At 54.1% G+C, this 12332-nt stretch overlaps 1 protein-coding gene and 1 long non-coding RNA gene across 8 annotated transcripts in view; one reads left to right on the top strand and one right to left on the bottom strand.

Annotated features, from left to right (window-relative positions):
• Positions 1 to 12332, top strand: part of LOC101804279 (opioid-binding protein/cell adhesion molecule homolog) — a 324486-nt gene that overhangs the window by 162837 nt on the left and 149317 nt on the right. The window contains exon 1 of one of the 7 annotated variants that reach the window (XM_038167595.2): positions 10229 to 10375. The exons of the other annotated variants lie outside the window; for them this stretch is intronic. Within the exon in view, the coding sequence (XP_038023523.2) occupies positions 10327 to 10375 (49 nt within the window). The 5' untranslated portion in view covers positions 10229 to 10326. Of the gene's footprint in view, positions 1 to 10228; positions 10376 to 12332 lie in introns of those variants that run through there. 7 annotated transcript variants of the gene reach the window in all.
• On the bottom strand, positions 6770 to 8531 carry LOC139999420 (uncharacterized). Its single transcript, XR_011804880.1, has 2 exons — positions 8252 to 8531; positions 6770 to 7964 (listed from the first exon to the last, which is right to left on the bottom strand). It is a non-coding gene; the product is annotated as an uncharacterized lncRNA (long non-coding RNA).

The following is a 12332-nucleotide window of genomic DNA, read 5'->3' as shown; positions in this document are numbered from 1 at the left end:
GTTTGCAAGCTCTCGGCAGGTGAGGAGTGCTGCAGTCCGCGTGGGATGCTGCCCAAGGAAGGAGGGTCATGGAACAGCTCGGCGAGCTGGCCGGCCCGTCGGCATATGGCAGCGTTGTGCTTGGGTGCCTCGTTTTAAAGAATTATCAAAGAAGCCGTCCATCTGGGCCCCCTCGCCACTGCCTTGCGCGCTGGGGTGCTGAGCAGATGGTTTGCAACAAAGCAGCTTCAGAGGAGGAAGGGGAAGGAGCCCTGTCCAAAGTGCCGCGTGCGGTGGCCGTGGCTGGAGCGCTGCCTCCTCCCGGCCCCTGGTGCCACCAGCAAAGAGCTCGTGCAGGGACATCTGCCCTGTGGCCAGCAGGCTGGGCAGCTGCCCAGGGCCTTTTTCCTTGTGCTTGTGCCCCTGTAAAGTGCCTCACATCCATGTCATGAGGATTTTGGTCACAAATACAGCCCCAGGGATCCGGCCGTGCCCTGCCTGTCCCTTTGTGCAGAGCTGTGTGAAGCAGCACGCAGACGCTGCTCAGCACAAACCTGCATCCTCCTGCCTCTGGAGGCATCTTTGTGGTGAAAAGGTCGAGGAAGACACGCTGCAGCTCCCCAGGAGAAGCTCCAGGCAGCTGCTTTGCTGTCTCGAAATCTGCTTTGGTTTCACTGCTAGGGTGATCATTTCCTTGCTCCATCCTCCGCTTTGCAGGCTGTTCTCTAGAAAAGAAGCTTTGGGAGTACAAGATCCTGCGTTTGCAAAGAGCCCCAAAGCACAGCTCTGGGCAGGACCCTCTTCATTTCAGTGGGACACCCCGTTGTTCCCATACAGCCACATTTTTCCCATTTTGCTAGCTGTGGTGGGTTTGCAGTGTCATGGCTTGGGCCATTTACTCGGTGCTGCACTGAACACGAGATCTTTTTGCAGAAGTCAGCTCTGAGCAGGGAAGGGAATGGCTGGTCTGCTTCTTGCCTTCCCTGAGCTTTCCCTGAAAATCCTTCATCCATCCAGTGGCTGACCCCGAGCTGTGACAAGCACACAGCTCTTGCCAATAAAGCAGCGACTTGGTTTGAATAATATCTGACAATTACGTGCTGAGCCCCGGCATTATGCAATATTTATGCGCACGTCTGGACTGTAAAACAGTGATTATCTAAGAGGAGTAATTGTTTGCAATCTTACACTGGATTTCTTTTCTTCTTTGGCCTCGGAGACCCATACCAGTAATCAGTGGCACGCGTGCAGCTCTTTAGCCGTGCGCCAGCGCCAGCCTGGCCATTAGCACAGCGGGGCACCGCGGCACGGAGCGCGGCACCGGGCTTTGTGTGGTGCTGGGGCTTCAGTGGCAACCTCGGGCTGCCTGAGAGCTGGGGATTAGGAGGCAAGGGAAGGTAAAGAGGGTCTGCTGATCGTTCCTGGCTCTAACAAGTGAGGATGGGGCTTTGAAGCAGTGAACAGCAAGGTCGTGGTGCCAGGAGCATCCCCGCCTCTCGCCACTGTTCCCTTTTGGGTACATGGTGCTGGCGGTGTGCTGGAGCGGGGCCGTGCTGCTCGCTGGTGGGGTGGTGAGCAAAAACCAGGTGTTTGCTGCTTGGCTGTGCTTTTCTTCTCCTCCTCGCCTCCTCTTCTTCCTCCAAGTGCTGATTGCCATCACCCCGGGCTGGGGAGAAGTCAGAGCTGCAGAGACAAATGGGTGCTGTCAGGTTGCAGGGCTGGGGTGGGAGGAGAGGGCAGCGAGCCAGCCTGCCCTGTGCTACACGGGGGGGCTGCAGGGATGCTGCTGCCCATCACTGCACAGCACCAGCAGGGGTTACTTAGGAGAAGTCTATTTTGGGGAGAAAAGGAGCTTTTCCATCTATTTGGCCCTCCGCACCAGACAAAAGCGTTTTGCCACTTGCATTTCATCCCAGCCTTGCAGCAGCGTGGTCGCAGCTCGCTGGCACCGGCAAAATCGAACCCAAATTTGGCCCAGAATGTATCCCAGGGTAATTCCCCCAGGGGTGCTCATGTCTGAGACGGAGGAAGTCTCCGGGGACCAGGAACCACGTCTCGGTTTGTCTCGCAGCCCGCAGAGACAACCAATGTGCCTGGTCAGCAGAAGAGGCGGCGAGGCCAGGCTTACTGCTGCCACAGCTTGTTAACATAAACTAATACAGGCTGCCGTGTTGGAGGCAGGGAGATAGGAGGGAGAAAAATGGGAAGCGTGCGCAGGAATAAGGACCCTGATAATGAACCTGGCAATGAGAATGCAAAGCAAAACAAAACAGGAAAAAACGCTTTCGTTGGAGAGCCCGGGGGTTCTGCCGGCTCTAGCTTCTGGCTGGTTTTCATCGCTGGGTTTCTTTGTGGCTGTCCTGCCTGGGGTTTGGGTTTCCAGCAACCTGGGGTCCTCTGGGAGTTGTGGGAAGAGAGAAAAGTCCCGTGTGGGGCACTGCTGCCACCAGCCTTGTTTGGGTGGTGATGCCCCATCATTGCAGTGGGGCTGCGAGCAGCTCCAGCTGTGCAGACCAAAGCCACCACGACCTGGGCAGGGTCCTGCACCATTTCCAGCCCATTCAGGACCAGTTGCCTGGTGCAGAAGTGGAAAAACCAGCAGCGAAATGGCTCCGGGCTCCTGCAGCAAGGAGCAGGGGCAGTTTGCAGTGCGCCCACCCCGGCGGCATGGGACCCGCCTGTGCTGAAAGGCAGCAGAGGTTTTATGGAGTGCGGCTCCGTGCCCAAAGGGTCCCGGCTTATCACAGGTCCCTCAGCCGTGGCCGATTCATCTGCTTTTGTGGTGATGACGGAAGAATCCAATCTGCAGCCTGTAGCTGGAAAGTTGGGAGCCACGCAAGGCTGGCTGGGGAGGAGAGCAGCCTTTATTGATGGGCTGGGCTCGCGCAGGTTGTGTGGGAGGAATCTTGTTAATGGGCCCCTTGGGCCATTGCCTCCTGACTCTGCCATATCTCCTTATCTACCAGCCACAGCTCAGAGGGTTTCCCGGTTATTTATTTTTTTCTCCTCTCTTTCGGAATAAAAGCTGCTGCTTGCGAGGGCTCTGCAAAGCGCTGCAGGAGCGGCTGCTGCTGGGCAGAGCTGCCTCCCATTGCTGTCCATTTTCAGAGCCCTTTTGGGGGCTGCCCCACCTCCAGCATCACCCTGGAGGCTGCTGGAAAAGATTTTTGGGGTTTTGTGATTTGGCTACCCATTTCCTGACATCACAGAGCCTTGGCTCCGTGGTGAGCAGGGCGCTCCGATGGCCAGCAGCCCCTCCTGGTGCTGGTGCAGAGGGGTGGAAGGATGAGACCTCGCAGGAACCCCGCTGGGACCTGGTGCTCGGTGCCAAAATCGTGATGGGCAGCGGTGGCCACGCTCTGAGGTCTGAATTCCTCACCCGTCACTGTGTCCAGCTGGGCAAGGGGCTTGGTGTCGCCGGGTGCCTGCACCAGGCTCCAGCCTCCCGGCCCGGTTTTGATAATTAATTGATAGTTGGAGATGTCTGACAAACACCACGGCCAGCAATCAAACCTGCTCACGTGGGCATTAACATTTCATGGGCTTTTCTTGTTTGTTTGCTTTTAAATCACAAAACACTGTGATACATTTTTAATCGAAAGCGCTATTGGCTGTTTCCGTCACTATTTCAATAACTTTCTTGATAAAAAAAAAAAAGAGTTCAATACAGCAGCATAATGGGATCTTTTAGGAGGTGGGTGATAGGTTTCTGACAACCATTTTCATTTCTACAAAGGACGTTTTTGTCAGGGAGATATTTATTTAAAAACATGCTTATTTGAGGAAGCACGCGGCGCTCTCGGGATGCTCTTTGATGGCTCACGGTAAGCGAGGGGCTGAGCAGGGGAGGAATTTGGGGGGGCTGAGGATGGCTCAGCCACGTGCCCCCCTCGTGCTCGTGATTTCTTTGCATCCCCATGTTGCGAGCAGCCCCAAGGTGCTCTCAGAGGGAAACCCTCCCTTGGCAGCCCGAAGCCCGGACTCGCACACGACTCTCTTATCTCGAAAGCTTAACTAAGGTGGTTTTTTATTTTTTTTTCTCTCCTCCTTTCAAGGCAGGAGATGAAAGGCGTGTTTGTGTGTCTCTGTGTGTGTATGCAAGCGCGGTAAATAGTGGGTGGGGAATATTAACACCGGGCTAAAGCCGGCCCTGGCATGAAGCACGGGGATGACATATGTTGTGACAACTTTCCTAAGGGGGTTCTGGCCAAGGTAGATACCAGGAGTTCCCCAGAGGGAAGAGGGAGGGAACGACAGCTCTTTTCTCTCCAAGACTGATGTAATTAAAGAGTTTATAATGTCCTTTAACTTCCCTGCCCTTGGCACTGCTGTGTGCTGGCGAATTTAGTTATTTATTTATTTGTTTTCTAGCCCTGATGAAGCTAACAGGCTTTGTGCGGGGAGGCAGGAGGCCCAAGATGCAGTTCAGCATTGCAACCAGGGGATATTTTTCTCCTTCCCTCGGAGTGAGCCTCCATCCATCTTCCCTCCGCGCCTGGCTCTGCGGCTGAGCGTGAGGTTAAAGCCCCCGTCCTTCCAGCTGGTGCCTAACGTGCTGAGCTTTTAAGGGGAATCTTATTTTAACTTAATAGAGAAATACGCTGAACATAATCCCTGCAATAAATTCCCCTCTGATCTGAAGGAGAATCTCGTGGGGTAATCCATCCGCCCAGCCCAGCCCAGGTACCTGCAGATTTGTGGCTGCATGGCTTAAATAATAACACTAACAATAACGGCAGCAATAATATCCTTTGCTGCTGTCCTTGAGTGCCAAAGATGATGGAAAATGAAGTTGTAGATAGCTGGAGATGACAATGTAAGTATCCTCTACCCATCTTCCAGGTTATTAGCAGGTGTCAGTCACTGGAAGCAATCTAATCATTTCCAGACGCGTCCTCCTGCCCGTGTCTCCCAACCTCAGCTGCGGTGCCGTGGCTGCAGCAAGCAAATGGGTTCTGTCGGCCTGGGTCCTGTGTCCGTGCAGACCCCATGGGGAGATGCATGTGGCCACCTGGGGTCACTGGGTTTGGGGTGTCCCAGCCAGTGGCAGCGCTCCCACTGGCACCCCAACTCGTGCTCAGCACCCGTTTGTCATTGTGGAGTTGCACCGCCGCTGCTGTTGGTGTGCCATCCTTCATCCCTGCTTAATCTGGGCTGGACGGTGATGGTGAGAGCCTAGTGTTGGGGTGAGGGATCATTTCCCTGCCCACATCCCCATTTGCACCCCCCTCTGTGCGCACAGCGAGCATTTCACAACATCTTCTGGAGTCATTCCGACCGGGAATCGGCACCTCGCTCCCTGTGCATCAGCAACCATCACGCTTCTCAGGACCAGTCCTCAGCAGACCATCGTGTGGCCATACAATGACAACCACTGCTCGAAGGAGGGGACATCGGGGTGTGCAGCCGGGCAGAGGGAAGGTGCGGGTGCTGCTGGTGCCCCCTGCGCCTTCCCCGCGGGGTCCGGTGGCTCTGCAGGACCGGGGACCTGCACAGGTTCATTGTTTGCCAAGCAGGTGGTGCTCCGCGAGCTTAAAGTGAGCACCAGATGGGCAGAGATGATGAAAGAGGCATCGGCGTGAAAGGCTTCCCTCTAGGGTGTTAAATATTACATTCACCGAGTCCGCCGAACTGTTGAAACCAATAGAACTAATTAGAGAGCCGCTGCCCGGGAAGGACGCGCCTCGGCTAACGGCTGGAAGAGATGCCAGCTCATACAGCCCCCTGCCTTTGCATGCCTGGCTGTCTCGTGTGAACCCGGTGGGCAGGGCGTTTGGCACGGCCGGTCATTTTGGGGACAGCACCAGAAAGTGTCCCCAGGGCCCTCCCTGCGGTGTGGATGTGTCCGAACCCATGGGCTGGGAGGTGGAGGGGCAGCTGGCTCCGTGCCGTGGGTTTTGTTCCCTTCTCACCTGTTAAGCTGTTGGAAGGGACCTCAGTGGTGCTGGTGTGCCTTCGGAGAGCTCTGTGGGTCCTGTGCTTGTGCATAAGGTCCTTGAGGAGCTGCTGGGGAGGGGAGGAGGAGCAGGGCTTGCTGGGGCCACACGGGGCACGTCCTGGGGTGCTAACATCCCCATCGTGTGGCTGCCACCCTGGTGGTGCTGCGCTGAGACCATACTCCTCTCTTTTGGTGGCAAGTCGGGATTTAGAAGCAGAAAGACCCGGTGAGCCCAGCAGCACAGGCTGTGCACCACGTACACGCGGGTCTTGCTGGATTTGAGGTCTTAACACCACCTCTTGCACCCTGCTCACCAGGAGGGCCCAACCGGGGCGCATGGGCACCGCTGCACCCCGCGGCCCCAAAGATATTGGGGCCTTTCTCCAGGTGTGCCTGCTGCAGATGCTGCCACCACGGCACGCAGGAGGATCGTCTCCTCGTCGTGAGCAGGAATAAATCCATTACTGCGCCCTTGTCAGCCTAGGGTCCTATTCTCTTAATGGGCTTGTTAAGAGCGAGCACGCCAACAGCTGCCCTAAACGAGGGCAGAATTAGCCAAGCCAGCCCATACCATCTGTGGCCTCAGCCAGAGCTACTTCGTGTCTTTGTGCTCTAAGTGCCCCTCTGCCTCTCCCTCCCTGGCAGTCTTTGCGATGGAAATAATAATAATAATAAAAAAAAAGGAATTAAGACAAGTAGGCAAACATAAAAATGAGTTGTTGCGTGGCGTCTGTGCAGATTCTGATCTCAATGTCAAGAGAGCATCGTTCCAGCCTAATGGCATCTCTTCGCGAAAGCACTCTGTAGCAGTCATAAATAAACATGCTGGCTGAAAGGCACGATAACAAAAAATGGAAACTGAGGCACCCGGGCTCTTTATTGTTGTGCAAACAAAGCATCTGTGATTAGTAAGAACAGGGGAGAGGAGAGAGGAAAAATAAAAGGCAGACGATTGTATTGCTGCCTTGTCCATGTCAACAGGATCTGGCTGTGGTAGGTTGACAGGTTGTCTGGATAAATACTTTGGGGGCAGAACATGCATTTGTGATGGAACTTTCTTTTTACAGCCGAGATCGGGAGCTCCAGAGGTACTGTCAAGGACGGACGGAGCTCTATAAATCAGGACAGGCTTTTTTGTCTGTCTGAAAAGTCTTATCTCGGAGTTCGTCCAGGCAATTTTTTGAGGTCTCTCTAGCTTCCTCCCTTCTCCTTATCAGAGCGCCACAGCTTTAAATGCAGATAGATACCCTCTAATGGAAGCACAAGCCAGAGCCCTCACTCCTTGTAAGTGCCAGCTCGTAATTTAGTTGTGTGCCCTTTGGCACCGAGGCATCCATCAATAAGAGCAGACCCAGTGTCCCCTCTGGACACGGTGGCAGCGGGGGCTCGGCCGTGGCACGGGGACACCCGGCTCATGTCCCCCTCGCATAAGCAAGTCTGTAAAATGGGCCGGGGTTATTTTTATTATTATTATTTTTTTTTCCATGCGGTGGTGTTGGGAGGATTAGGGAACGATAAGGAAATCCTGTGCGTGCGGCGGCAGGGAGGAGATGGGCAGCACTCTGCGCTGTCAGGCGGTTCTGTGAGCAGCCATTTCTCTGAATCCTCTAGGTCTGCTCTTGCTGGGCCTCTTTTTGTGTTGAAACAAAACGTGATTTGTGAGCTCGGGAGGAGCAGCCAACTCCTGGCTGGCCGGGGGCCGCAAGGATGTCACGGGACTGAAATCAGAGCTTCCTGAGCGAGCGAGGACGCACGGCTGCTGCCCCTCCGAAGTTTCCTCGGGGCAGGTGTGCCCAGACAGACGGACAAACCTTCGCCCTACCTACACCTCACATCCTTCTGAAGTTCACCTGCCAGCTCCCGCTCTCCGTCTCGTCGTCTCCTCTAATGAAGAGCGCGCCGCTAATGGCGACACTTCACCATTCCGGACAGCTCCCGCCGCTGCCGTGCCGCAGCTCCAGATTGTTAATTTCCCTTGCTTTTCCCCCAAATAGCATTTTGCCTTCTGGCTAAAGCAGCATGTTGCATCAGCCCACCAGCTCCTCACCTGCGGACATGTGAAGCGGGTTTAATAGGTTTCTTCTCTTTGCCCCACTGGGCTGTGACCGGGAGGGAAGGCAGAGCCGCGTGAGCCGCTAATTGCTTTGGCCCTGCAACTCCCGAGCGATGAGAAAGATTAAAAGGGAAGGAAAACAGCTATTATATCTCTTTCTTGAAAAAACTTGCGGCATGAAAGGCTCATTAACATCATTAGTGTTTCATTAACCTCTAGCCAGACAAATAAGCTGGAGGTAATTTAACAGTAGAGGGAAAAGGAAGAAAATTAAAAATTACCCAGGTGTAGGTGACATTCTGCAGCTCACCTCCACGGCGCAGTTGGGGAGGTGGCTGCAGCATCCCCGTGCCAGCCCAGGGCTTGGAGGGGAGCCAGGGCGCTGCGTGCTCGCAGGGCTGGAGGTAATAATGAGCGGGGAGAGGCTTGGATTGTGACAAAACGGAATTGGTCTGAACACGGCAACATCTGAACATCTCGAGAAGGCGCACGGCTCCGCGCAACGCCAACTTTGGGAAATAAAGAAAGAAGGTGGGAGAGGTACAACACCACCAAAAAGGAAATCAGCGGCTGCAAAATGGCTTTGTTTGAGGAGAATGCTCTCTCCCCTTGATAATTTTTTTTTTTTTTGCGGGGGTGTATTTGACTTTTATTTCTCCCCCCGTTTGTGAGCTCCACCCCCGCCCCGCTCACCGAAAGCCCATATGCGTGTGTACACACAGCGATGTATTTATGTACATGCAAACACACACTGCCTGCTGCTTTGTGCCAGCTTCCCGAGCCCAATTGTAGCTCAGTTCTGCTCTCTCCGTTGCCTTTCCTTTAGCAAGACCTTAAGGAAATGTTGTTAGTTCCTCCCCAAACTCCGAAGTTGGACTGAAAGCCTAAAGCAGTGGTAATGCGTTTTGCCATTTGTTGTAGTGCGCTCTGGTAGCTTCCAGAATTGCCTAATTAATCTGGGTCATCCATAAACGTGATGAAGGCAGTTTCTGCCTCTCAAGAGAGGAGACCCTAAGGGATGTTACCCACGGGGAGAGGTTTCTCCCTGTTTGGCTGATCCCTAGTGGCAGAGAGACGAAGGGGACTTGCCCGAGGTCACCCGGAGGAGGCTGTGCTGGAGCTGAGCACCGAACATGCTCCCGGTGGCTCTCCATTCCATCTCTTCCCCGTGTTCTCCTGGCCCACAGACCACATCCAGCACAACTTTCCTCCTTCCCATGCAAAGTTGGCCTGGCAGCAGTGGTTTGGGTTTGTGCCTTTAGGACCAGCAGGTTGTGGTGTTCTGGGGGGTGTCGCTGTCGGCTCGTTAGCTCGAACCCTGGCTCCACTATTTATTCTAGCCGTAGCTCCAAGTTGCCTGATTTCCATGGCTCTGTTCTCCCTACCCATGAAACGTGGCTAATTGTTACTGCTGTGCGGATTAGTGCTTACAAGGAGCTTTAAGCATGAAATACCCGTTAGTGCCAGTTTGGGGGTCTTTACCCACTTCTGCCCAGTGATTACCGAGACAAGAAATCTCAGCAGGCGGCTGTTGATGTGAGCAGAAGTTGGGACCGAGCTGAGCTCTGGCACAAGGAAGGGATGGGAGAGGCCAAAAAATATCACACCTCTAGCTCCGTGCACTCAAGGTAGCACCTTGAGCCCTTGAGCCACTTGAAAAAGTGGCAGCTTTTGGAGTTAGAGGCAGGTTTCTGTCTGGCGTGAGTCAGTCTGAAACCTCTGTGCTTCACAGGATCCCAAAGCAGCCCGCAGGCACAAATAACCTTTACGGTGAGCTCTCTGCTGTTTATGTGTACTTAGCTTTTGCTGCTTTCTGTCGTGCTGTGCCCGTGCGCTCATTCCTACGAGGATGGAGCAGTGGACAGAGCAGGCTAAGTTTCCCCGTTAAAGGCTCTCCTGTGTGGACTGCAAAGGGAAAAAGCATCGCCAGGAAGCAGGAGCTGGATGTTTCTGCGCCTTGCCCCAGGTGCAGCTTGCTCATCGATGTCTGTGGTGCTGAGGACTGCAGCAATGCCTGTGTCTTGTAAGCCCAGCAGAGCCCAACCTGCACCCGTGTGCCCATCCTGGGGAGAGATGGCTGGAGGGGGGACGGGGAAGGGGCTCCCCTTCGGATGTAGCCTCCAACCCTGATGAGATCCCCAGCTGCAGCTCCTGGGGCTGAGTAAGTGGCAGGTACAGCTGGGGACCTCATTTAGCCACACCTGTGGGCCCAAAGCCCAATTCTCACTTCAGGTAGGACAGGCAAGCCAGAAAAAGCCCAAGAAATGTCTTTAAGCAGCTCTAAATTAGCCTGTGCAATCCCAGACTCAACCAAATCTTGTGGACAACCTGGTGTCGAGGAATTGAGCTGAGACTTATGCCAGTGGGCGGTGATTTTGGGTGCCTGTTTGGCTGGGGGCCTTCAGGTAAGTGGTTATTAAAAGCTTTCTGAAAACTGGGACCCTTCTCAGGTACTGCTGGGTGAACCCTTTGAACGTGGAGGTGGTTAAAATTACCTGGAGAAACCTTCTTCTAGTTTTGCCATCGTGAAGCAGCACAGCCTGAAACACTACAGAGATCGTTTTGTTGCCATCTATCTGCGCTCCTATCTGTGTTTCCCTCCCATCCTTTTGACGAGAGCGCATAAGCAGCCAGGATTTATCCTTCCCACCTAAATCTCTTTCAACCCATGCAAGAACCCCAGGAAATGACTTGACAAAAATACAGAGTTCACTGAAATTATTCAACCCTCCAGCACTCAGGTTTAGGTCAGTGTAAATTTGGAATAAATATTTGTTCTGGGTCTTATCTTAGCCAAGCTGATTTACCCAGCAGCAGCTGATAACTCTCTTTAAATTCATTGCAGAATCAGCTTCTTCCAAGTGCTTATTCCCCCTTCTCCCCCGTGTCCGTGCCTGGGTTCCTTATCGTGGGGTGGCACATACGGGTGCCAGGTTGCTGACAGGCTCTGCTGGGTCCCTCTGCTCCGTGATCGTCGCCTTTTCCAGAGCAGCTCCGTGGTGCACAGAAACTGGGGCTGGTGTCAGAGGGCTGGGATCTGAGCCTGGAGGAAATAACGGGTCTGGGGACTTGCCTTGAGCTCCTTGGTCATCGGGGTGCATGGGGAATGTTTGTTTTAATAGGGTTTAATCAGCACATTAGGAAAAGGTTTTTCGAGTTTCCTTTAAATCCACCTGTTTAGCTGCTTTACGCTGTCTTTCCGCTTGCTCAACTTCCAAGCAGATTTCTTTTTCCCCTCCAAGCCTAAGCATTTCTTTTCCAACCACAAATCCCTTACTTGAGATGGAGAGCGCTTTGAACGGGGCTAATCACCCGTCTCTCTTGCCACCAGCAGACTGAAAACGAGCTGAAAACCAGGAGCTGCACCCCGGCTGTGCCACCCCTCCTGGTTTCTCGCTCCCCCCTTTGCTTTGCGCTGCGCAGGGGCACGGGGGGGGGGCTGCGAGCATCCCTGGCCGAGCCTGGGGAAGCAGCACCATCTCGCGTCGCTCCACGGCCGGCACAACCGAGCACAAAATACGCACAGCAGCGCCTGGAGGGAGAAAAAAAAGGGAAAAAATCTCTGCAGGGAAGGTCCTGGGGGTGTCCCGGGGGGAAACAAATGGAGCAGGAGCCGGCCACGCGTCCTTGCTGCGAAAAAAAAGGCTTAGTGATTTTCTTGGCTGCATGAGGCAGTGCATCCACAGCAGGTCGGGAGGGGTGATCCTGCCCCTCTGCTCAGCACCGGTGTGCTGGGTGCGGGTCTGTGCCCCCCAGGGGGGAGAGATCCCAGAAAGGGGGGCTTGTCGAGGTGTATAAATACCCAAAGGGACAGTGGAACCGTGCTGTTTTCAGTGGTGCTCAGTGCCAGGACAATGGGCACAATCTGGGACACAAGAGCTTCTGTCTGAGCATCCCGAAAATCTTTTTTATTGTTCAGGACCCCTGGAGGTCCCTTCCAACCATCCCATGACCCTGCCTGCACCTCCTGGGGAACCCAGGGGACTCTGCCCCCAGCACCAGCCCCTTTCCATCTGCCCTGCTCTGCCCTCGCAGCACCTGGGCCTCACTTTCCTTCTTTTTTTATTTATTTTTAATTTTTTTTTTCCCTCCTGGGTGTCAGGGGCAGGGCTGCTTGCTGCCCAAGGGGGTGCTGAATGGTTTGGAAGTGCTGCTGCTGTCCTGGGGAGGTGGGGGTGCATCGGGCTCAGGATGCACAGAGGTGCTGAGGTCCTTTTGCTGTTGCTGAGTCCTTTTATACCACCCTAACATATTTATATATGTTCATATATGTGATATATTTGTACCTGCCTGAAATAGTAACTGCAAATAATAGAATTAGGAGGCCTGTTCCAATCAAGAAATGGCTTTCAGGGATTCAGA

Source organism: Anas platyrhynchos, chromosome 25 (genome assembly GCF_047663525.1).
Source record: "Anas platyrhynchos isolate ZD024472 breed Pekin duck chromosome 25, IASCAAS_PekinDuck_T2T, whole genome shotgun sequence".
Classification (NCBI taxonomy): Eukaryota; Metazoa; Chordata; class Aves; order Anseriformes; family Anatidae; genus Anas; species Anas platyrhynchos.
Note: the sequence above shows the minus strand (reverse complement) of the source record. Positions and strands in the feature narration are given on the sequence as shown.